We start from the raw sequence: 26547 nt of genomic DNA, 5'->3' as shown, positions 1-26547 counted from the left end.
GGAATAAGGAATGATGGAGATTCCAAATGGCGCGAATCTTGAATCAGAATATTTGTTCATGCCTCAATTCTCATCTTTCCCTCTTTCCTCCAAAAGATTCATCTGCGATCATTCAGAGAATGATATCAATACTCAATCAACTATTGCCGCTTCCATGTAGTTTCTCTCAGTAGTAGTGTCTATACTCCCTAAATAAACCAAAACTATTTTCACCTAATTAGGACTTTGTTTAGTCATCCCTTTTAGTTAGGAAGGTTATCTTCACCCTGGATGGAGGAAAATCCTTATTAGTTAAGATTAAGGGTCTTCTAAGGCCTATAAGATTAAGTTGAATTTGAATGATAATTGGTTATTAAACCTAAAAGCTGTTTTGCTTTTGTCTTTCTGTTCTTGTGTAAAATGCATGCTTAAAAAAAATTCAAGTAGATTGATCATCTTCTTATGGAGTATACGTGTATGGATTTATGTCTCGTCCTACTTGATCCTCAAGCTAAGCTCCAATGCCACCGGTCAAGCTTATCAATTGCGTTTCGAATGATTCCTTAATCCTTGTATCATCAAGAGTCATCTGCCTTAGAATAACAAGAAATGATGGAGATCCTAATGGTGCAAATCCCGAATCAGAATATTTGGGAGTGCCTCAATTCTCATCTCTCCTTCTTTCCTCTAAAAGATTCATCCACGATCATTAGAGAATGATACTAATACTCGATCAACTAATTGTGCTTTTTCATATTTGTCCAAGCATTAGATTGGTTCTTATGATTGCCGCTTCCATGCGCTTTCACTCAACCCTCGTGTTCATTCTCAACAAATAGAACTAAACCATCATACTAGACAAAGATTAGAAAGAGACGCACAAGAGCAACGAACAAAATGAGAATATAGGTAGGATTTTGGATCCTATAAGGAAACAAATCACAAGTTCTTTGTTCTCTTTCATACGACTAAGTGTAAGGATCAAATCAAATTGATTTAAGCATAAGGGTAGAGAAAGAACATAAAAGAACGGAAGGGTGTGAGCGATAAGTCTATGTTCGCTAACATGAATCTTGATAAGTCTATAAAGTTCGTTAAAGAACTCATAACTTGATTTTCTGCAAGGTAGAAGATTGAAATAATAGGTTCCCTAGCCTCAAGTATTCAGTTGCATGTGGTTTTTATTATGCGAGAGCCCTCATTCCATAAGAAGAAGAAACTAAAAGTTAAAAATGAATAAATAAAGAAAGAAAGATGAACAAACTAAAAATAAATCAAGAACAAGAAAAGAGTTGATTGGGCATCAACTCATAGTCTTAAACTTTTTGAGCCAGCTTAACAAAAATAAGGGTAAGTTTACGCGGGCTTACATAAAAAACTCCAACCAAAATTACTTCATTATATGCATTTCAAACATCAAAGCGCTCGAATTTCAGCTTGTATCATGCTTGCATTAATAAAAAAACAACATGATTTCCCCATTTTGTGGGTGGATTTACATCTCATTCTACTTGATTATCAAGCTAAGGCCTAATGTGATAGCCTTGATATTAGACATATTTGCATGCTTGATGTTGAGTTATTTTTAAGGAAAGTTATGTATTTTTATATTAGAATCACCCTGTTTTAGTTTCCTTTGTGTCTCAGGTGTTTCTTCTAGGTGCATCATCAAAGTTAGAGAGAAATCAGGCCAGAATTAAAAGAAATGGACGAATCGGGTGCGTTAGCTTATTCAGCACGCCCTGCCAACATGCCCGTGCTGAGGAGCATGGTAAAGTCAGAGGGCGTGCTGAAATGCCTTACCTATGGCGAGAAGAAGCGATTTGCAACACGATTTTCGAGAGTGACACGGCCTAGGAGCATGCCCGTGCTGATCAACACAGCCTAATTCTAAGTCGTGCTGAAGAAGGCCAAATGTACAATCTTAGCTCAACACAGTAAGGATCCAGGCCGTGCTGGTCAGCACGACCCAAATTTAAGTCGTGTTGGATCCTAGAGAGATAACTTTGGGGTATTCAAGACAGCCTTTGAGAGCTACCTTCTAGAAGATCAAGAAGAGAAAAATGGAGACGAATTCCACTTCAACATCGTCTAGATAGCTGTTCTTGAGGATTGATTTGAAGACTCAAAGGAAAGAAGAAGGAGTTCTTGAGCTGTAGAGATTGAATCCAGAGTTATTCAAGAGGGGATAGCATCTCCACCATTTGAGAAAAAGGGTGTTCATGTTCTTTTCGATTCTTATTTACTTTATATTTGATTCTTGTATTAGTTTAATCATGAACATGTGTAACTAATCTTATTAAACCCATTTTGGGGTGACCTTTAGCCATGCTAGACTTGTTTTGTGCTTAAGTGATTGGATTATTGATTTAAGATTGTAGTTTTCATTCAAGTATAATAAAATCTATTGTTTCTTCTTCATTGTTGAGACAATTTGAGAACTCCTTTGGAATTGAGGAATTCAATTGAGTTTGGACAACTGCTTGTGTGATTAAGTGATTTACATCTTAGAGATAAGTGTAATAACTTACTGGAATAAGAACTAGACATTCTTATTAGTGGTAATTTAGAGATTAATACTGTTATAAAATTAATTGTTAGGAAGAGATTCCAACTTTAGATCTTTAGGATAAGGAATTGGTTAACTCTAGAGAGAGGCCAATTCATTTAAGAAATTATCCATAAATCGCAATTCTTAATCAATCAATTCATAAATTATTATTTTTAAGCTGGCTAGCTAAAAGGATTCCTGATTGGGTTAACTCATCTTATTATCTTTTTCAAACTTTCATTCTCTTTGTTAAAATTTAGTTTTCATTTGCATTCTCAATCATTTTCGCTAATAATATTCACTACCTTGTGATCGGTTAGATAATTTGAATATCGTAGTAGCAGTAGCTTCTCAATTTTTATGGGATACGACATTGATACTTGTCATAGCTAGATTACATTAAATAGGTGCACTTGCCTGTAGATTGCTAGTCATGTTTAGTGAAGCATCAAGTTTTTGGCGTTGTTGCCAGGGGACTATTTGAGAAATATTATGAACTATATGTTCTTATTAATTTGGCCATTTATTCTTTGTTCTTTATTTATTTTTGTTTGATTTTATTCTTTTATTCTTTTATTCATTTGTGTTGTTGTATATTCGTTGTCTTAGTGTATGACAAAGAGATCAAATCCTGATTTAGTAGACCCTCTACCAGAACTAGAGCGATCCCTCGGGCAGTTGAGGAAGCGGTTGAACATAGAGGAGGAAGAGATCCAGGTTAGGAAAGCCGTAGACGAAAGTGAACCGAAAGACACTATAGTGGAGATAGCAGACGCAAATGACAACAATGAGAATAATCGGACAATGTATGATTTTGCAAAAACATTGTTGGAGGGGATGTGAACATGCATTACAAGACTGGCTGTCATTGCAAATATTTTTGAAATAAAGCCTAATGTGATTTAGATGCTGCAGCAAATGGTTCAGTTTGGAGGCTTGCCCAGATGAGGATCCTAATGTGCATATAGCAAGTTTCTTGGAGATTTGTGATACCTTTAAGATTAATGGGACAACAGATGATGCAATTCATCTCCGCTTGTTTCCATTTCTTGAGGGACAGAGCAAAGCGGTGAATACAGTCGATACCTCCAAACAGTATCACTACTTGTGACTCTTTGGTAAAGAAATTTTTGTTTAAGTACTTTCCTCTCTCTAAAACTCCTAAACTTAGAAATGACATATCTTCTTTTTTACAGTTTGATAATGAGTGGATGTACGACACTTGGGAGAGCTACAAGGACCTACTGCGATGCTGCACACACCATGGACTACCAATCTGGTTATAGGTATAAACTTTTTATAATGGTTTTAATTTGGCTACTAAGTAGATGGTAGATGCAGCTGCAGGTGGTTCTTTGAGCAGCAAGATACCAGAGCAAGCCCAAAGCTTGATAGAGGGAATGGCCACAAATAATTACTTGTTCTTCCTTTCCGCGACTCCATTTTGTTGGGGTGTATAGCTTACTATTAGTTGCCTCCAAACTCCACAATCTTCACAAAATTTAGTGAAAGCATTGGACAAAAATTCTCCACCACGATCTGTTCGCAGTGTCTGCAACTCATACCCGCTTTGCTTTTCAACAAGAGACTTGAATGTTTTGAAAAATGACAGCACATCTGATTTATGCTTAAGAAAATACACCCATGTCATCCTGTGATGCCATATCCAATTGTCATTATTTATTGAGACAGCAAGGGCTTGATTCTCATCACTCGAATTGATAGGAAACATATTATTTTTTACCATCGTGACCTTGAGCAGCAACTTATCCTTACTCCTATCTGTAAAAACAGAGCATGATAAATCTTCAAAGAGTAATGAGTAGCCTTCTCTTAAAAATTGCCCAACACTCAACAAGTTGGAGTCCAAACCTGGAACATAAAGCACGTCTTTGATGCAGCTGCCTCCGTAAGAATTCAGCTTCACTACTCCCTTTCCTTCAGTTTTGCGAATTGTGCCATCAGCTGTCTTCATACTTGTTCTGACTGACCTATCCAAGGTGATAAATGCCTCCAAATTTTCTATCATATGACTGCTACAACCACTATCCATATACCATACATTTGAAGAGCAAACATTAGTAGTAAAGCAAGCAAGAAATAAACATTCAGGCTCATCTTTATCCTTTTCTTCAATAAATTAGCTTGCTTTTCATCTCTCTCTTTTACACGGCAATACCTTTCAATATGACCAATTTTGTCACAATACTAACACCTGAACTTACGGTTTTCAGTTTCACCTTCGCCTTGAGATTGTTGATTTTTGTCACCTGAGTGTCCACCTCCTCTAGCTCCTCTACCTCCTCTTTTTCTGCGAGAAGAATAACCTCCATGATTCGTGTTGCTACTGCCACCCTCATGGTCATTTGAAAATCTCAATTTAGTTTGAAATGCCTTCTCCAAAGAGCTCTCTCCTCATAGCTTTTGTATCTATCTTCATAGGATTGTAAGGAACCTAGTAATTCATCAATTGTCAAAACTGTTAAGTCTCTGGATTCCTCTATCATCGACACTGCAGAATCATACTTCTAGGTCAAACTACGCAGCAATTTCTCAATAACCTTCTGATCAGTAATATTTTCTCCGTACTTCCTCATTTGATTGACTATGCCCATGAGATTGTTGGAACAATCATCTATACTCTCCCCATCCTTCATTTTGAAGCTTTCAAACTTTCTACGAAGTGTTTGTAGCTTGACAGTGAGTACCTTTGTTGTGCCTTGATACCCATTCATGATAGCATCCCATGCTTCTTTTGCTTTTATTGCAGCAGAAATTCGAGAAGAAAAAATAGCATTATCCACTCCTTGTTGAATGAAGAAGAGAGCTTTCGCATCCTTCTTTCGCATGTCCTTCAAAGCATCGGTCGTTACACCTTCATCGCTGTAGCCTTTCTCTACCAAATCCCATAGATCTTGAGAAATGAAGAGAGTTTTCATCTTCGTACTCCAAACATCATAGTTGCTGCCGTTAAAAATCGATATTGATGGTTGGGAAATGTTCACTCCATTCGACATGCTGCTGCTTGCCATCACAAAAAAACTCAGGCCTCAGTGGAGGCTCTGATACCAGATGATAAAAATAAGTGTTTTTAAAACAGAAAATTATAGCAATAGCAAAAGAAAAGTAGCAGCTGAATTGATGATCTTTATTGAATCCAAATGCTTCTTAAATACAACTAGAGAAATAACAGACTTACAAAAATAAAGGAAGCAACCTACTAACAGAAAAAGACTCTGAAACTAAGACCACTACTAACTGACTCATTTAGACTAGGACTTTTAATAGCTAATTTATTTGACTAAGTAAATTAATAAGACACGTAAACATTTAAATAATTCTGCATTACTTTTCTAACAAGCATCCCCTACTTGTATAGAATTTTCCTTTGCAAATGATGACCATCTTGCAGAAAAGCAACCTTGATGAGGAGACCGGTAGATTAGTAATTTCACAGTCCACTGTCTCCTTGCAACTTGTAATGTTACATTCTCAATGCTCTTCTTGGCATACATCCTGATGAATTCCACAGGTATGGTCTGCACAAGGATTTGAATATCGGCAGGTCCAGCAAAATCTCACGAAAGAAGAGAAAGTTAATCATCTGCTTTTATGTTTCAAATCTAACGTAATATTTCTTCTCTTCAAGATTTATAAAACTTCTACAAACAATAACTTTACAAATCTATCATGCATGAATAAGGTTCAAGTCTCTACCAAAGAGCCGTGCTCCACATGGCTTGATCGAATATTTACTTTGAAGAAAAGATTCAAAGAGGTAACTTTGTTGGCCGCTACAACAGCTTCAGGAACCTTTGAACATGAATGCCTTTGCATAAACTTCCTGTTAGAGTATTTTTCCTCTTTCACTACATCACACCAACCAAAAGCAGGGTAAGTTCTGTTTTCTAAATCACATTATAATTAGAAAACGAAATTGAAATTAACCGTTGGATTCATGAATAGTTACTAATCAAGTGATGGATTGATCTTTGCAACTCTGATATGTCGAAAAATGACAACTTCCATTGTGATTTTAGCAGTTTATCACTTCAAATACACAAACATCACCAACTTTTAAATGATTTTTATATGCAAATTCTTTCCAGCCATGACCAATTTGGGTTGTTACCTTTCTATTGCTCAAATCATAATTGTACACAACAGACCAGGTCTTGCCATCTACAGTACGAAGTAAGGCATTATTGCGTTTCTTCTCAAAATATTTCTTGGCAAAGCTTGCTGGTATAGTCTACACAAACCATTAAAAATAAAAAAGAAACAGTTACAAGCCTACAAAAATTATTTAAAACAAATAATTCCAGATCTAACACTTACTAGTTTATATGCAGGATGAACATATGATGGCTACTGCATTGCAATAATAAAGAATGGATTTTTTAGATTTAAAATTAGTTGTTGCTTTATCAAGTGCTTGAGCCTTTTCCTCAGCAGTTAATGGTTTTATTCTGTCCAGGACCTCATCTAGTATCTGTTTCTGACAAAAAATTCCTCCTTTCTTTTTTGCAAAATTCAGTCATCTAGTAAGTAATACGAGAAAAAGCTGTTTGTAAATTTCTTTCAGGAAGAAATTTAATACCTTCTTGTCCTGTAGAATTCTCTAGCTTTATCTTCTTAGTAGGTGGAGAGAATAGCAATGGTGATTTCTTTCTTGTTTCCCGATATGGTGAGAAGTGACTCAAGATTTCAACAGAAGCATCACTTTCAGTTTGTTCAAGATCTACATCAGTATCTCCATTGATAATACTGACTGGATAGTCTATTTCTGTAGTACTTTTGTCAAATATGGTTATATTGAAATCAAAATCTCCTTCATTATATTTAAAAGCTAGGAAAGATCCAAAGGCTAGGGAGTAATACTTCTGAAATTCTTGCCAGCCATTTTGCAACCAAACTATACCATCATGTTCGACAAGCTCTACTTGCCATTTTGCACGACTATGAACTTTCAGGATAACCGGATTTGATAGACCATTCTCATAGCTTCTGATGAATCTTTTTGGAATACCCTGTTAGATATAAAATAAGTCCTTTGTACAAGAAATTATCCAAAATAAAATTAGAAAAATTCTGTTTCTCTAAAGAAATCTAACCCAGGAAAATGTTGTTTTCATAAGATCTACATATTTGAAGTGATAACGAAAATAATTTATAACAAGAAGAAAAAGAGAGACAGAGAGATAGCTAAAAGTAGGAAGAATAGTGGATAGAACTTTTTGTGTATCCATGCATATGATATTATATAAGAAACATATATTTGAACAGAAAAATAAGAATACTTACTAGTTTTCCATTACGAATGTCATCATCAAAAATTATCTTGAAAAAATGTGGTTTTGGTGGCTTAAACATCAAGCGCCCATTGTCTCTTCTGGGACAAGATTCCATTCTAGAATGGCAGCTTTCTATTGAAAATTTCCAGTTAACAAAGTTTCTTCTTGTTGTGTTTTATCCTCGGGAGGGAGACCGCAGCACAGTTTATTTATAACATGTAAATGGAAGCACGTGAAGTAGCTGGAGGGGCAGAAGGGTAGCTTAAATGTGATAATGAATTTGAACAGGCAGAGACAGGTGAATGCAACTTTGATCGTAAATTTTACACCCATTTAATGGAGCAGCCTAATGCAATGCCCTCTCAGTTGAAGAAAGACCTGCATGTGGAGGTTTAGCCATTGTTACTCATTTTCCTAATCACATTTTGAATTTTTATTATTTAACAGTGCTAGTTTGTTTGTTTTTTCAAATTACAATCTAGTTTCGGGTATCCTAGTACTTAGTTAATCAAATTATCCTAATATTGGATCCCACTTATCTCTAAACTTTATTTATCTTTTCGATTATATCATTGGCATTGGAAATTATCAATCTGGTCTATCAATTTTGCCTTCAGAGAAAGCACCGCCAATGCAGCGCTTTGTATTGTAGTCATAAAATTATTGAACTGATTATACAAGTGAATGGTACAGTGATAAGATTTCGCCTTTTGAACCCATTTTTCCCTTTCTGCTATTCGCAACAAGAGAGAAGAAGGACATGACTTCTTCTAGATTTCTATGGTTCAGTTAATTTTAACTCATTGTCAGAAGATGAAACACTGTGTTTTAGATGCTTAGAGAGAAAAATTAAAAGGGTTTATGGAAATATAACAATTTGCAAGAGCAACATATAACCAAGTAGCAATTGAAATAAGTGGAACAATCAAAGCTGGTTTTGTTCCAAGTTTTTATCTAAAACTCTCTTATAAGCTTCACAAGACAGGACATAGCTGTTTAAGATTGGCCAAAGACTAAGCTGAAATAGAACCAATCAGATCATCAAAGTCGTTCTGCAGACGAGAAAAGGTAAGAGAAAAATCTCGGTGCTTTTCATGCGGTGGTATTTTTGGAAGCCAAATTCTATGCCTCAAGTCAAGTTTTAGGTAAGTATGTATTATTTGGTGGGGTTTGATGTCAAGAGGGGAAGCAAATAAAATGCAACAACTCGTAAAACATAGTTTCTTGAATATACACAGGAGATCCTATTCAGCCATTTCCCTTTAAATCCAAGTTGTACTACTAGAAAAATACCATCCCAAAAAATGATACGGAACTAGTACTAACAATCGATTAGTTACCATGTCTCCTCAAAATTGAGACCTTTTGCAGCATTAATCAGCTCAAAGATGCAAACATCACCTGCTTGTACATTGTTATGTGCAAATGCAGGCCATCCGGCTGATAATATACCTCTAGAGGCATAACTGATAAGTCATATTCCACTGTTTGTTTTTAACCTGTAACGTTACGTTCGTTGTGCTTTGATTGCTACATTTTGCCATAAAAATTCAGTGGTACATGCTGCACAAAGGAGAAGTTGAAAAACCATCAATATGTTTTTTGGGGCAATCAAAATGATGCTGAATTCAGAAATTGATAAGAGGAACTTTAAGTTCTTCCCCACCTTGGCAAGTGAAAATGGTGCATGGTAACATAACCAGACATGTGCATCTCAATCATCAATATTTGATTTATTCTGATGACTGAATCTAACATAATTTTATTTAAGACTAGAAATTAGTAACAGATCATTGCATTTAATTTTCAGCTATTTTTTGTAATAGTTTTAGTAATGCTTTTCAGTTATGAACTCATTTATAAAAGTGTCTACAATCTTACCAGAGGGAAACGCTTCAGATAGCCTAATTTGATGACCACTTTGAAGAATGTTTTCTGTCAGTTTGTTTGCAGCTTCATCATAAGTCCCTTTAATTATCTTCTTACTGGTCGCATTCTGTTTTTCATGATTCAATTCCTCGCTGTTACCTGCATAAAGAAGACACATTATGTTATGTTTTCCTTGAGCATTTTGGTAAGATCTGGGTTCATCCCTGGACAAACCAAGATTAAATTAACCATTGCATTTGTAAATCAAAACTGACCGAATGATGGGCTGCTACTTGCATCTTTCCCATTGCGGAATATGACCACTCTAAATGTAGTTTCTTTGCTACTGACCAGCTTAAAAGCACAAACATCACCAACTTCCAAACTATTTTCCTACGCGAATTTCTTCCATCCATTATAGAGTTTTGCAGTTGTTCTTCCATTTGTTTTCGATTTATAGAACTTGACAGGCCAACTCCTCCCATCCATAGCTTTGAGGATGACATCACTGTACTTTTTATCGACATGTTGATTGACAAAGCCTGCTGGTATACCCTGAGCAAGCATTTACAAAGAGAAACGAAAGAATTAAAAATAATAACAATAAAATAGAAGAAAGAATCAGAAAAGCCATAAAGATAAATTGAAAAGATGAAAGAAATGATTATCACAGTCTACTGTTGCTTCAAAATCTGAATTAAATCATTACTTACCAATTTATATCCCGGATGAATATATGATGACAGTAGTGTGACCGTGAAAGCGGGATTTTTAGAATTGAAAGCAGCCCTTGCTCTCTTAAGCAGATAAACTTTTTGATCACTACTCAATTGTTGCGTCTTTGCAACTACTACACTCATGCCTCCATTACCAGTATTAGCTGCAGTATTTAAGCCCGCCAGTTAAGAATGAGAACAAACACTAGACAAAAATAAATCAGTACAACCTGAAGAACTCTTTATCTGAACCCCGCCCAAATATAAAATCATAAATGACCATTATATACCTTCATATTGTCTTGTGGGATTTTCTAGCTTTTTCTTCTTCAATGGCTGGCCTGATGATACCGGTGATTTCTCTTTCCTTTTCTGGCTTGATGAAAAAGCATTCAAGATTTCAACAAAGGCATTTTTTTCAACTTGTTCAACTCTTGGCTCTACAAATTCTTCCTCAAGATCAATAGGGACCTCATTTTCACCATTGTTTCTACATGGATAATCTATCTCTGAAGCATTAGTGTCAAGAATGATTACATTGAAATGGCAATTTCTTTTATCATATTGAAAAACAAGGAAAAATCCAAAAGCTAAAGAGCAAAACTCCATAAATTCTTGCCAACCCTTTTGTAACCAAATTTCACCATTACACTTTATCAACTCTATTCACCATATGTCCCCACTAGGTACTTTCAGTACTATAGTATTTGGCAAAATATCTCCATACTTCCTCACAAACTTCCTAGGTAATCCCTGATATTAAAGAGCATCAAATTCAGTAGTCATTTATATAAAATTGCAGAACATGATAACCATCCAAATTCCAACCTGGAATATAAAAAAATTAACCCTAAAGAAATTAAACCTAGAAAATTCTATGAATATAGGATACAAATTCTTTCTTTGAAGGAAAAAGGTGAATTCTTGATATTCTATTATTTTTCTATAAAAATTAAATGGAAAAAAAGAAGTTCAATTCTTGATATTATAGTAAGATGAAGGAAATTAGGAAGAGAAGGCTTACAAGCTTCTTGTCACGAATAACATCATTCAGAACGATCTTGAAAAAATGTGGTCTAGTTGCCTTAAACAACAAGCGATCACTGTCTCTTTGAGTAGAAATAGCCATTATTTTAACAACCCTACTCTGATAGGTCTCTTTATCAGAAAAAGTTGATCTTGTATACAACTTGACAAGAAAAGTGTAACACCCGGAATTTTTATATATTTAATAATGAGTTTTTATTTAAGTTAATTTTAGCTTTATTATTATTGGGTTTAATTTGAAGTGATTATATTTTGGCTATTCAAAATTTTCCCAAATGCATATTTATATAAGTAAAATTATATATTGAAAAATTTTGGAAGAAATTATAAAGGATGTTTTTATAAAAGAATTTTGAGAAAATTGGTATTATAATTGATTAGTAGTATTAAATTTTAAGTTGGAAATTGATTATTTAATTTAATTGTGTGTTAGGACTAAATTGGAAATTTATTTTGGAATAAGGATTGAAAGTATAATGTTATTTTTATGGGGTTTTAATGGAAATTTGTGAGTTTGGTATTTTCGTAAATAAATATGTCGGTCAGGGGTATTTTTGTAATTGTGTATTTTCAGTAATTCGGATTTGGCCCAAATTAAATAGTTAGGGGCTTAATTGAAAGGCTAAAAAGAAGTTTGAGGGTCAAATTGGAATTCTGCGGGATGAAATTGTAAGTAATTAAGAAAGTTGAGGGACTAAATTGTAATAAGGAAAAGTTCAGGGGTCAAATGTCGATATTGAAGGGAAAGAAATCGGGGAGAGAGAAAGGAGATCGGGAGAGAGAGAGAGGGGCGATGGGTCAAGAAGAAGCGGGAGGAAGGCGGGTGCAAGCGTTGCGGACGAGCCCGGGCAGCTGCAAGTATACCGGGCGTCAAGTGGCCAGGCAGCGGTAAGCAGCCCAGCTGAGGCGAGAATCGCGCGTGTGGCGGCTTCGAAGCGTGTTTCGGCGTTGTTGGCGGCCGAGTTGGGTGGCGATCGGCTCCTCTCGGTGAGAGCTTTCTTTTAGCGGCCACGGCCTTGATGGTGGCTTAAACGGAAGATCCGGTGGAGAGAGAAAATGGTGGCAGCCGGTGTTTTTGGGCTTTTCCGGCGAGCTCCGGCGGAGGATGGATGATCGGAGGACGTATCCCGACTCTCCTCTGCTCAAGCTTCGCGATGGCACTGATTTTGTGGCGATCGGGCTTCGTTGGCAAATCGACGGTCGAGATCGTCCGCAAATCTCTCCGGATGGTCGGGTGTCAGATCGGAAAATCGGAAGCGTGGATCGCCGCCGGGCTGTTGTGAGTCCAATGGTGTGTTCGGATCGTCGATCGGACTCCGGCGGCTGGAGGCGTGTCGACCGAGCGACCGAGCGTCTCGGTAATTTTCTTTGGCCTGTTAATTTTAGAAATTCTTGGTAATTGTGTCTAATGGTTTATTTTGAGTATTTGATGTTATTGTGAGTCAAAAATAATTGTCTGTCAGTTTGCCTGCCTCGTATTTTGTGCTGTGTGGCGGAGTCGGGAAATAGTGAAGTTTGGGGACCCGACTCCCGTTGTTTTAATTGTTGGATATTTGGAGTGTTTTTCTGGCAGGTCCTGGACCCGTTTTTACGGGGGGTAATGTTCGTGTTGTAGGGGAGGTTCTGCCGAATTTTCGGTAGTTTCCGAGTCGAGATTCTTAGGCAGTCAGTCCTAGGAGTCTAGACCTAGGATTAATGATGGATTGTTTCATCATTTTGATAAATTATTTTCCGTGACTAGATTGATCTGTCTGTTCGGCTCGCTCCAACTGAGGCACCGGAGCAGAGCTAGGAGGTCGCCAAACCTGTGAGTTAAAGTCATATATCGTTTACGCACGTGTCATGCATAAAATTTGATTTGCTACTGTGAATATTTATTTGCAATTTCAATTTTTCATTCAATTATTATTATTATCATTTGCATGATGCTTTTAATTACTATTTAAATATGTTTTTCCTTTATTACCAATTTTAATATTGCATGATGACTCAGGATGGGATGGCAGTAGAACATAGGAGTTAGATGAGTGTCCAATATAATATGAGAGAGATAGGAAAAGGGTAAAGAGGTAAAAATTTTAAGAAAGAAAGATTAGGACCTGCCCTGGTCGAGCATCGCTCTCTGGGCTTAGTAGAATGTGGTTGCCGGAGTAAAGGTCCCTGGTCGAGCATTGCTCTCGGGGCGCCAGTCTTATTGGATTAAGAGAGCCGAATGGCTACTAGATTTCTTATTTGGATACTTAAGTGACCAGACTGGAGGTAAGGTCCCTGGTCGAGCATTGCTCTCGGGGCGCCAGTCTTATTGGATAAGAGAGCCAAAAGGCTAAGGCTGAGAGTTAAGTGACCGGACTGGAGGTAAGGTCGAGCTTTGCTCTCTGGGCGCCAGTCCTGTTGGAATGAGATGTTTGAGATGTTAGAGTTAAGGTTAGTTGAGACATAAGTGTTGAAATAAATCGAGATGTTAGAGTTTGGATTAGAGTTCTACTGAAGTACTCCGTCCCGTTGCATGTGGAATAAATTTTGTTTAAGCATGGCATGACACATATGTTTTAACATGACACGTATGGTTCGCGTGATTTATTAATTATTTTAAAATTAAATAAGTTGACATTGAGATATTTGAAACTGTTTTAGATATATGATTTTAACTCACTCTCGAGACTGACAGTCTCCATTTATTTTTTTTCAGATTTGTGACTGTTAGTTCTCCCGCGACTCTTATTCAGTAACCCGACTCCTTCATCATCGGGTGATGTATTTGATTTGGTATGTAAATTGGTAAATCTTAGATTCTCCGCAGTAGTAATAGTAGATGTATCAGTTGTAAATTTTCTGAGTTTCAGGTCTCACCTAGTTTTTCTGGTAGACCGAAGTAATTTTGTAAAGTGTAACTATTAAGATAATTTGTGGTTTTAATAATATTAATTTGAGATGAGGTTTGTTTAAATCAGTGAGTGTCAGGCTTACTACGGGTTTCGGTGGCCTTAAGCCTACCCATTCCCTAGTGCCGGTCACGGGCCCACGGGTGGGGTCGTGACAAAAAGGGTTTCAAGGTTTTGGTGTGTTAAGCAATTCCTGAGTCCTGCAGTAAAGATTCTTACCCTCTATTATCTTTGCGGTCAAAATTGAAGTTCGGGCATTAATTGCCTATGCCGTCAGCTCTATTACCACTATCAACATACTATCTTTGTTTATGGTAGTTGCTCTATTACACAAAACTCAACCATAAATGCTCTGACCTCTGCTCGACTTTCCACGCACTAACTTCGGCGTTACTCATTAAGGCGATGCCTGATGCGATGATGAGGCAGTTCATGACACGACTGCAACCATGCTATGCACTAGTTCTGACTGCAGTGCCCACCATCGAAACAACAATCGAAACATCCAAGTCCGGACTGCACTTATCACTTGAAGAAAACGGCACGAGTCTACCGCGCTTCAGATCTTGCTATCGCTACAACGCTCATCCTTAACACAGCATCAAAGACAAGCTCACGAGAAAAGAATGATTTAATAGTGAAAACTGAGACACTTGAATCAATGAAAACAACAAGACAGACTTGATCCTAGCTCCGCAGTACCAAGAATCTTAACCTAGGTCGAAGGAAATCTAAACCTAAGCTCTGATACGAACTTTGTCACGACCCCATCTGTGGGCCCGTGACCGGCACTATGGGTAGGCGTAAGGCTACCGAATCCCATAGTAAGCCTGACACTCACTGACTTAAATAAATCTCATCTCATTTAATATGATTGATTCCATAATTTATCGTAACCATTAAATTTTACACAATTAATTCGGTCTGCTAGAAGAATTAGGCGAGACCTGAAACTATAGAAAATTACAACTGATATATATATATATATATCTATTATTTCTACTGCAGAGAATCTAAAATTTTTCAAACTAACATACTGAACGGGTTGTCGAAGCCCTTCAAAATAAATTACTGATTTTCCTAAACTAACTTGTAGAAATAGTGAAATCAGGTCGAATCCCAAGGGAACCAATATGGATAGCTTCTCAAAGTAAAATAAAAAGGGGGATTTTGAATGTTTGAATCAAAATTATAAATAAGCAGAAAATAATGAAGGCTGAATATTAAAGTAAATAAAAATCAATCTCAACAAATTTCCAATTCAAGAGTGTTAATCCCATCCAATTGTAATCATGATCATAGACTAAAATATCAATTCTTCTATTCAAGTACTTAGTCTACTTATTCGAAAAAATCGCAATAAGTGTAATTCTCCTAATACAATTAACTCAAACCCAACATCCAAATCAAGACTTATCATTAGTCAACTGGGCACGATAGCATTCCACATCAACTTAATGATAGCATTAAGAATAATGAGAATGACTAAACCAACATTAATTTAATTAAGATAACTGCAATTGAAATAACCTTGTTCCTTTATTTCCCTAGAGCCTATCATGCAAGATATGTAATTTGAATGCCGTAATCACACACACATGAGCCAGCTCCTTGCTACTTATGTCAATCGTTCATGATAATTACAGATCACAAACTCAAAGTTTAGCAATAGAAAAATCAATATAAAAGTTGAGTCGTCAGTTCAATCAATATCAATAATTCATAAATAATAAGAAAAAGAAATAAAGAATACTTGAATTAAAGAAGAATTCTGTTAAGCACAAAGCCTCACAAAATCACAATTGGAATTTATTCACTCTTGAATTAGAAACTAAGAACTTAGCCACTCATGGTGGAGTAAGAATTCACAAGAATTGTCGAGAGTAGAAGAAGAATAAGAATATGAATATCTAAAGGTACTTCTAGCCATCCTTATATAGGAAGTAAAACCCTAAACCCTAATAGAATCCTTATAAAAAAGAAATAAGTGTCCTATTTAATCTTATCCCTACAAGAAAGGATAAGATTAAAAGTGATCTAAATAAATTAAAATCCTAAATACATGGAAGAAAGTTCTATTAATCCAACACTTCCAAAAATAGAGGAGATTAACTAGGGATAGGTCCACCACAATGAAAATTCTGAAAATTTCGAAGCTCTCCTTTGCATCTTTTAGCAGCTCATAAGACGCAAGGCGTGGTCACGCCTTGTTGACAGTAGTCTTCTGCACAGATTTCTGCGAAGCTCCTCCAAAAGACTTGGTTTTTGATAAATGATGACTTAAAACATATCTTTAGGCTGGATTTTACTCCATTCTTGATATTTCATCACCTAAGTCAGAATAAACAGAATTTCCATAATTAAGTACATTATTCAACCAAATCGCAAAGGAATTAAACACAATAAATATAACTATTTGTGACCTATCAAATTCTTCCACACCTAATTTATGCTTGTCCTCAAGCATACCTCAATTCAACATACCAATTCTCCTTTTAACCTTCCTTTCATCTCTTTTAATCTGCTCAAACACCAAATAAATTAAACATACATTAATGAGCTGAATAATAATGACAATCAAGAGATTAGCACTCATAGGATAAATTTTATAAAAAGAACAGGTATCTTAATAATTCATCAAAATCAAAGCAACCAGACTTAACACCCTCACATGGTTTCACTCAATACTCTCAAAGTGTTTAGGGTGCATTTACTCTCGGAATCAAAACATAGCATGTTATTACCATAAGCTTGCTAATGAATCAAGTCTCCACCACTACACATGAATTAGATGCAAAAATCAAAGGGACTTTATAAGGGTTGTAATGGGGCTTAGGGAAGGGTGTGATAAAGGAAGAGCTGAGATGTTTCATAATCAAGATAAAAAAATTAGATTCTTGCATGATAACTTATGCCTCATCCATGAAACATACTACAAAAACTTTGAGATTCATTCTCACATTTTATATTAGCACTAAAAATCTTGGAGAAATAACATGTAATAATTCAATTCAATATATTTGATGAATACTTCTCCAATTATCCTCTTTCATGAAAGGAATAAATATCAACTTTCTTTTCTCACTTTTTTCCTTTTCTTTCCCTCTCTTTTTTTTTCTTTTTCTCTTTTTTTTTGTTTTGTCTCTTTTTTTTTTGTTTCATTTGTACCATGCAACACTTCCCTTTTTGTCTTGACAAGGGTAGACAAATAGAGGTAGCAAAGGAAAGGTCTTGGGTTAAACAACATGTGTTAAAAAGAAAATGGAAAATAGGCTCAAAGTGGCTAACTAAAAGGAAAATCAACAAGGTAGGTCTTTTAAGAGTCAAAGAATAGGTTAATCCTAAATGCCCTTATCATATTAAAGCATCAATCAAAAAATATGGTCTCAACATGAATTCAGAAGCAAGTTCTAGAATAATCATACTAGTTTGATAGCACTCATTAAAAACAATCAGAGCAAAATATAATGAACTGCTCTAAGGCTCAAAAGCTCACTTGAATGTTTACATTTGTATCAAGTCTTGTGCATTTTTCAATCAATAAACTAATGAGATACTTTTGGATAGTTTTAAAGAAAAACTAATCATGCTTCTCCCCCTTTCATGAATTGAAATTCAAACCAAAAATGTATTTCTAACTTACATGGTATTCCAGGTTGTCAAAACAAAACTCAAGGAAATTCCTTCAAGAACAGGATAAGATTAAAAGTGATCTAAATAAATTAAAACCCTAAATACATGGAAGAAAGTTCTATTAATCCAACACTTCTAAAAATAGAGGAGATTAACTAGGGATAGGTCCACCACAATGAAAACTCTGAAAATTTCGAAGCTCTCCTTCGCATCTTTTAGCAGCTCATGGGACGCAAGGCGTGGTCACGCCTTGTTGACAGTAGTCTTATGCACAGATTTCTGCGGAGCTCCTCCAAAAGACTTGGTTTTTGATAAATGATGACTTAGAACATGTCTTTAGGCTAGATTTTGCTCCATCCTTGATATTTCATCACCTAAGTCAGAATAAACAGAATTTCCATAATTAAGTACATTATTCAATCAAATCGCAAAGGAATTAAACACAATAAATATAACTATTTGTGACCTATCACATACCAAATCAAATACATCACCCAATGATGAAGGAGTCGGGTTACTAGATAAGAGCTGCAGAAAGACTAACAATCACGGATCTGAAAAACAGTAAAATTGAGACTGTCAGTCTCGAGAGTGAGTTAAAATCATATATCTAAAAATAGTTGCAATCACTTCGATAATACATTTATTTAATTTGAAATAAATACTAAGTCATGCAAAAATAAACGTGTCATGTCATGCTTGAATAAAATAATTTTCACACACAACGGGACAGAGTACTACAGTAGAACACTAATCCCAACACTAACATCACGATCAATCTCAACACTGACATCTCGACTAACCTCAAATCTAGCATCTCGTCTAATCTCATTCCAACAGAACTGGCGCCTAGAGAGCGAAGCTCAACTAGGATCCTTAACTCTAGTCTGGTCACTTAATGTTCGTTATCAGCCTTAGCCTTTCGGTTCTCTTATTCCAATTAGACTATAACGCCTAGAGAGCGAAGCTCGACCAGAGACCTTACCTCCAGTCTGGTCAGTTAGGTTTTCAAATAAGCCGGCGCCCATATAGCAATGCTCGACCAGGGACCTTTACTCCGGCAACCATACTCTACTAAGCCTAGAAAGCGATGCTCGACAAGGGCAAGTCCTAATCTTTTCTTTTTAAATTTACCTATTTATCCTTTTCCATCATTCTTGGATTTATACCAGAACCCTCATCAAACCATTATGTTCTACTGCCATCCCATCCCGAGTCATCATGCAATGATAAAATCAATGATAAAGGAAGAACATACATGAACAATAATTAAAAAGTATAATACATATGAATAATAATTAAAATCACAATAAAATAATCACGTAGCAAATAAAAAATTTATGCATGACACGTGCATAACCGATATATGACTTTAACTCACAGCTTTGGCGACCTCCTGCCTTTTGTCTCGACAAGCCTGGAGCGAGCCAATTTTGATTATCTAATCACAGAAAACAATTTATCAAAATGCTAAAACAATTGACAATTAACCCTAGGTCTAGATTCCTAGGACTAACTGTCTAAGAATCTTGACTCGGGTAAATTCTATCAAAAATTCGGTAGAATCTCCCCTAAAATACGGACATTTACCCCCCATAAAACGGGTCTAGGAGCTGCCAGAGAAACACTTCAAATATTCAACAATTTAATACAACGGGAGTCGGGTCCCCAAGACTTCACAATTTTTCCCGACTCCCCCACACAACACAATTCACGACTAAGGCAGGCAGTCCGACAAACAATTATTTTAACTCACAAATATTTTCTAATACACAACACAATTCAATAAACACATAATTATACCAAAGAATTTCCAAAACCAACGGGCGAGAAAATAAATTACTAAAACACTTGATCGCTCGGTCGACTCACCTCCAACCGCTGGAGTCCAATCGACGATCCGAACATACCATCGGACTCGAAACGACGCGCTGATGATGATCCCTGCTTTCGATTTTTCGATCTGACCCCCGATCATCCGGAGAGATTTATGGACGATCTCGACCATCGATTCGCAAATGAATTCTGATCACCACGAAACTAGTGCCATTGCGAAGCTTGAGTTGAGGAGAGTCGGGATACGTTCTCCGATCATCCATCCCTCTCCGGAGCTCGCCGGAAAAGCCAAAAAATACCGCTGCCAACACCTCGCCAGAACTCCCTCCTCCGGCCACCAAAGCTGATGCCGCCGCCACCAAAAGGAAGCCCTCAACTCACCAGTCAAAAGAAGACCGACCTTGCCGCCAAAGGACGTCGGAAACGGCCGGAACGGCGCCGACAGCCACAATGCCCCTTTTTTTATTTTATTTTCTTTTAGCTGCTAACATCGCCGTCGCCGCTGTTGGACTCTTCTCCCTCTTCCTTCTTTCTTTTCTTCTTTCTTTCCTTCCATATCGACTTTTGGTCCCTCAAATTTTTCTTTCTTACCTTTTGGTCCCTCAACTTTTTTAATTACAACAATTTCACCCAGCAAAATTTCCAATTAACTACTAAACTTTTCTTTAGCCTTTCAATTAAGTCCCTAACTAATTAATTTGAGCCAAAATAGAATTATTGAAAATATACAATTACATATATACTCTTGCCGACATATTTATTTATACAAATTTTCATTAAACCCCCATAATAATAAAATTATACTTTTAATCCTCATCCCAAAATAAATTTTCAATTTAGTCCTAACACACAATTAATTTAATTAACCAATTTGCTAACTATTTTTCAACTTAAAATTTAATACCACTAGCTAATTAAAATACCAATTTCTTCAAAAATTCTTTTATAAAAACATCCTTTAATTGTCTAACATTAAAATTTACATTAAATCATTTCAAATTAAATCAAATAAAAAGATAAATAAATAAATTAATTTAAATTAATTTAAATAAAAACTCATTTATTAATTATTATTAATATAATCAATTATTAAAGGAAAATTCCGGGTATTACATTGTTAGTCTTCCTGCGGTTCTTATGTAGCAGCCCGACTCCTTCATCATCGGATTAATGTAATCGATTTTAGTATGTTTGACTTGTAAAATTCTAGATTCTCCGTAGTAGAAATTTTAGACTTATCAGTTTGTAATTTTATGTAAATTCGGATCTTGCCTAATTATGTTGGCAGACCGAATTAAATATGTAGAATTTGATGATTAAGGTTAATTGTGAACTAATGCTTTGGATTGAGTACGAATTTCAATTTGATTGAGTTAGTGAATAGTTAGGCTTACTACGGCATTTGGTGGCCTTAAGCGTACCCATTCCCTAATGCTGGTCACGGGCACAAAGATCGGGTCGTGACACTGTAAAAGCTGTATATTTTTAAATTTGAGAAAACGACCCCATAATAGTGCTAATAATCTAATATGAGAAAAGGATCCCGTAAAAGTGGTATATTTATCAATATAAGAAAATAACCCTGTAAAATGTATATATTTATGAATCTGAGAAAATGATCCCGTAAAAGTAGTGTAATTGCAAGTCTAGAAAAACTGCCTTGTAGAAGTGTAAATTTTTTAATATGAGAAAATAACCCCGTAAGAAGGATATATTTATAAATATTAGCAAACAACCCCGTAATACGGGGATATTTATCAATTGGAACAATAACCCTGTAATTTTAGTATATTTGTGAGTATGAGAAAAAATCACCTTAAATGGGTTAACTTTATAATATAAGAAAATAACCCTGTAAAATGTGTATATTTATAAATTTGAAAAAATCCCCATAATAGTGCTAATAATTTAATATGAGAAAACGACACAGTAAAAGTAGTATATTTATCAACATAAGAAAATAACCCCGTAAAACTTGTATATTTATGAATCTGAGAAAACAACCCCATAAAAGTAGTGCAATTGTGAGTCCAAGAAAACAGCTTCCTAGAAGGGATGAATTTTCTATTATTAGAAAATAACTCCGTAAAAGGAAGTATATTTATAAATATTAGAAAACAGCCCCGTAATATGGTGATATTTATGAATATAATGAAATAACCCCATAATTGTGGTATATTTGTGAGTATGAGAAAACAACCCCTTAAATGGGTTAATTTTATAATATGAGAAAACAACCCCGTAAAACGAGTATATTTGTCGATATAAGAAAATAATCCTGTAAAACATGTATATTTATGAATTTGAGAAAACAACTCTATAGTAGTGCTGATAATTTAATATGAGAAAACGACCCCGTAAAAGTGGTATATTTATCAATATAAGAAAATAACCCCATAAAACGTGTATATTTATGAATTTGAGAAAATAACCACGTAAAAGTAGTGTAGTTGCAAGTCCAAGAAAACAACATCGTAGAAGAGGTTAATTTTTTAATATGGAAAAATAACCCCGTTAGAGGGGTATATTTATAAATATTAGAAAACAGCCCCGTAATACGGTGATATTTATGAATCTAATGAAATAACCCGTAATTGTGGTATATTTTTTAGTATGAGAAAACAACCCCTTAAATAAATTAATTTTATAATATGAGAAAACCACCCCGTAAAAGGGGTATATTTGTCAATATAAAAAAATAATCCCGTAAAACTTATATATTTATGAATATGAGAACACAACCCCGTAAAAGTAGTGTAATTGCAAGTCTAAGAGAACAACCTCGTAGTATGGGTAAATCTTTTAATATGAGAAAACAAACCTATAATAGGGTTATATTCATAAATATTAGAAAACAACCCCGTAATATGGGGATATTTATCAATCACAGAAAATAACTCCGTTATTTTGGTATATTTGTGAGTAAGAGAAAACAACCCCTTAAATGGGTTAATTTTATAATATGAGAAATCAACGCCGTAGAACGGGAAAATTTTTTGATATCAGAAAATAATCCTGTAAAACATGTATATTTATGAATTTTGGAAAACAACCCCATAGTAGTGCTAATAATTTAATATGAGAAAACGAAGCTTTAAAAATGGTATATTTATCAATATAAGAAAATAACCCCGTAAAATGTGTATATTTATGAATTTGAGAAAGTAACCCCCTAAAAGTAGTGTAATTGCGAGTCTAACAAAACAGCCTCGTAGAAGGGGTAAATTTTTTAATATTAGAAAACAACCCCGTAAGAGAGTATATTTATAAATATTAGAAAACAATCCACTAATACGGTGATATTTATGAATCTAATGAAATAACCCCGTAATTGTGGTATATTTGTGAGTATGAGAAAACAACCCCTTAAATGGATTAATTTTATAATATGAGAAAACAACCCCGTAAAAGGGGTATATTTATCAATATAAGAAAATAATTCCGTAAAACGTGTATATTTATGAATTTGAGAAAACAACCCCATAATAGTGCTAATAATTTAATATGAAAAAATCACACTATAGAAGTGGTATATTTATCAATATAAGAAAATAACCCCATAAAACTTGTATATTTATGAATCTGAGAGAACAACCCTGTAAAAGTAGTGTAATTGCGAGTCTAAGAGCACTTCGTAGTAGGGGTAAATCTTTTAATATGAGAAAAAATCATGTAAGTGGGGTATATTTATAAATATTAGAAAACAACCTCGTAGTACGAGGATATTTATCAATTGGAGAAAATAACTCTGTAATTGTCGTACATTTATGAGTATAAGAAAACAACACCTTTAATGGGTTAATTTTATAATATGAGAAATCAACCCCATAAAACAAATTTATTTGTCGATATAAGAAAATAATCCTGTAAAACATGTATATTTATGAATTTGAGAAAATAACCCTATAGTAGTGCTAATAATTTAATATGAGAAAACGACACTCTAAATATCAATATAGGAAAATAATCTCATAAAGCGTGTATATTTATGAATCTGAAAAAATAACCTCGTAAAAGCAGTATAATTGCGAGTCCAAGAAAATAACGTCGTAGAAGGGGTAAATTTATTAATATGAGAAAACAACCCCGTTAGAGGGGTAAGTTTATAAATATTAGAAAACAGCCCCGTAATACGGTGATATTTATGAATCTAATGAAATAACTAGTAATTGTGGTATATTTTTTAGTATGAGAAAACAACCCCTTAAATGGATTAATTTTATAATATGAGAAAATCATCCTGTAAAAGGGGTATATTTGTCAATATAAGAAAATAATCCCATAATGTGTGTATATTTATGAATTTTAAAAAAATAACCCCATAATAGTACTAATAATTTAAAATGACAAAATGACCTGTAAAAGTGGTATATTTATTTATCAATATAGAAAAATAACCCCGTAAAACTTGTATATTTATGAATCTGAGAACACAACCCCGTAAAAGTAGTGTTCTTGTGAGTCTAAGAGAACAGCCTCGTAGTACCAGTAAATCTCTTAATATGAGAAAACAACCCTATAATAGGGATATATTCATAAATATTATAAAACAACCCCGTAATACGGGAATATTTATCAATTGGAGAAAATAACCCGTTATTTTAGTATATTTATGAGTATGAGAAAACAACCCCTTAAATGGGTTAATTTTATAATATGAGAAATCAACCCCATAAAACGAATTTATTTGTCGATATAAGAAAATAATCTTGTAAAACATGTATATTTATGAATTTGAGAAAATAACCCTATAGTAGTGCTAATAATTTAATATGAGAGAACGACACTCTAAATATCAATATAGGAAAATAATCTCGTAAAGCGTGTATATTTATGAATCTGAAAAAACAACCTCGTAAAAGTAGTATAATTGCGAGTCCAAGAAAATAACGTCGTAGAAGGGGTAAATTTTTTAATATGAGAAAACAACCCTGTTAGAGGGGTAAGTTTATAAATATTAGAAAACAGCCCCGTAATACGGTGATATTTATGAATCTAATGAAATAACTAGTAATTGTGGTATATTTTTTAGTATGAGAAAACAACCCCTTAAATGGATTAATTTTATAATATGAGAAAACCATCCCGTAAAAGGGGTATATTTGTCAATATAAGAAAATAATCCCATAATGCGTGTATATTTATGAATTTTAAAAAAATAACCTCATAATAGTACTAATAATTTAAAATGACAAAATGACCTGTAAAAGTGGTATATTTATTTATCAATATAGAAAAATAACCCCGTAAAACTTGTATATTTATGAATCTGAGAACACAACCCCGTAAAAGTAATGTTCTTGTGAGTCTAAGAGAACAACCTCGTAGTACCAGTAAATCTCTTAGTATGAGAAAACAACCCTATAATAGGGATATATTCATAAATATTATAAAACAACCCCATAATACGAGAATATTTATCAATCGGAGAAAATAACCCGTTATTTTAGTATATTTATGAGTATGAGAAAACAACCCTTTAAATGGGTTAATTTTATAATATGAGAAAACAACACCGTAAAACGGTATATTTGTCGATATAAGGAAATAATCCTGTAAAATATGTATATTTATGAATTTGAAAAAACAACCCCATTGTAGTGCTAATAATTTAATTGAGAAAACGACGCTTTAAAAGTAGTATATTTATCAATATAAGAAAATAACTCCATAATATGTGTATATTTATGAATCTGAGAAAACAACCCCGTAAAAGTAGTGTAATTGCGAGTCTAACAAAACAGCCTCGTAGAAGGGCTAAATGTTTTAATATGAGAAAACAACCGTGTAAGATAGGGTATATTTATAAATATTAAAAAACAGCCCCGTAATACGGTGATATTTATGAATCTGATTAAATAACCGCGTAATTGTGGTATATTTGTGAGTATGAGAAAATAACTCCTTAAAGGGATTAATTTTATAATATGAGAAAATAACGCGATAAAAGGGATTTATTTGTCAATATAAGAAAATAACCCCATAAAATGTGTATATTTATTAATTTAAAAAATCGATACCATAATAGTGCTAATAATTTAATATGAGAAAATGACGCTGTAAAAGTGGTATATTTATCAATATAAGAAAATAACCCCGTAAAATATGTATATTTATAGATATGAAGAAACAACCCCGTAAATGTAGTATAATTGCGAGTCTATTAGAACAGCTTCGTATTAGAGTAAATTTTTTAATGTGAGAAAATAACCCCGTAAGAGGGGTATATTTATAAATATTAGCAAACAACCCCGTAATACGGGAATATTTATTAATCGGAGAAAATAACCCCGTAATTATGGTATATTTGTGAGTATGAGAAAATAACCCCTTAAATGGGTTAATTTTATAATATCAGAAAACAACATCGTAAAACGGGTATATTTATCGATTTAAAAAAATAACCCTATAAAATATGTATATTAATGAATTTGAGAAAACAACCCCATAATAGTGCCAATAATTAATTATGAGAAAATGACCCCGTAAAAAGTGGTATATTTATCAATATAAGAAAATAACCCTGTAAAACATGTATATTTATGAGTCTAAAAACAACCCCATAAAAATAGTGTAATTACGAGTCCAAGAAAACAACATCGTAGAAGGGGTGAGTTTTTTAATATTAAAAAATAACCCCGTAAGAGGGTATATTTATAAATATTAGAAAATAGCCCCGTAATACGGTAATGTTCATGAATCTAATGAAATAACCCCGTAATTGTGGTATATTTGTGATA

General features: G+C 34.4%; 2 protein-coding genes and 1 non-coding gene across 3 annotated transcripts; all 3 read right to left on the bottom strand.

Moving 5' to 3' along the window:
- Positions 1-3693: 3693 nt before the first annotated feature.
- Positions 3694-3800, bottom strand: LOC112534217. The gene has a single exon (XR_003078518.2). It is a non-coding gene; the product is annotated as a small nucleolar RNA R71 (small nucleolar RNA).
- Positions 3801-6872: 3072 nt separating this feature from the next.
- Positions 6873-7531, bottom strand: LOC107260961. Its single transcript, XM_048372301.1, has 3 exons — positions 7412-7531; positions 7131-7316; positions 6873-7054 (listed from the first exon to the last, which is right to left on the bottom strand). Exons 1-3 carry the CDS (start codon positions 7431-7433, stop codon positions 6873-6875), a joined length of 390 nt encoding a protein of 129 aa, XP_048228258.1. The 5' UTR covers positions 7434-7531.
- A 2836-nt stretch (positions 7532-10367) lies between these two features.
- On the bottom strand, positions 10368-11018 carry LOC125369531. Its single transcript, XM_048372300.1, has 2 exons — positions 10700-11018; positions 10368-10573 (listed from the first exon to the last, which is right to left on the bottom strand). The coding sequence occupies exons 1-2, from the start codon at positions 11016-11018 to the stop codon at positions 10368-10370; spliced, it is 525 nt and encodes a 174-aa protein (XP_048228257.1).
- Positions 11019-26547: the final 15529 nt, after the last annotated feature.

This window comes from Ricinus communis, chromosome 3, assembly GCF_019578655.1.
Source record: "Ricinus communis isolate WT05 ecotype wild-type chromosome 3, ASM1957865v1, whole genome shotgun sequence".
In the NCBI taxonomy this organism is placed as follows: Eukaryota; Viridiplantae; Streptophyta; class Magnoliopsida; order Malpighiales; family Euphorbiaceae; genus Ricinus; species Ricinus communis.
Note: the sequence above shows the minus strand (reverse complement) of the source record. Positions and strands in the feature narration are given on the sequence as shown.

Bases quoted from the DNA above. Each gene is read 5' to 3' on its own strand.
- LOC107260961 (XM_048372301.1), bottom strand. From the start codon at position 7,433: ATGGCTGGCAAGAATTTCAGAA. The intron at 7,317-7,411 runs GTATTACTCCCT...AAAGTACTACAG, and splicing joins GGCTGGCAAGAATTTCAGAA to AAATAGACTATCCAGTCAGT. The intron at 7,055-7,130 runs GTATTAAATTTC...TGAATTTTGCAA, and splicing joins GAATTCTACAGGACAAGAAG to AAAAGAAAGGAGGAATTTTT.
- LOC125369531 (XM_048372300.1), bottom strand. From the start codon at position 11,018: ATGGAGTTTTGCTCTTTAGCTTTTGGATTTTTCCTTGTTTTTCAATAT. The intron at 10,574-10,699 runs GTATATAATGGT...TAAATACTGCAG, and splicing joins TCCCACAAGACAATATGAAG to CTAATACTGGTAATGGAGGC.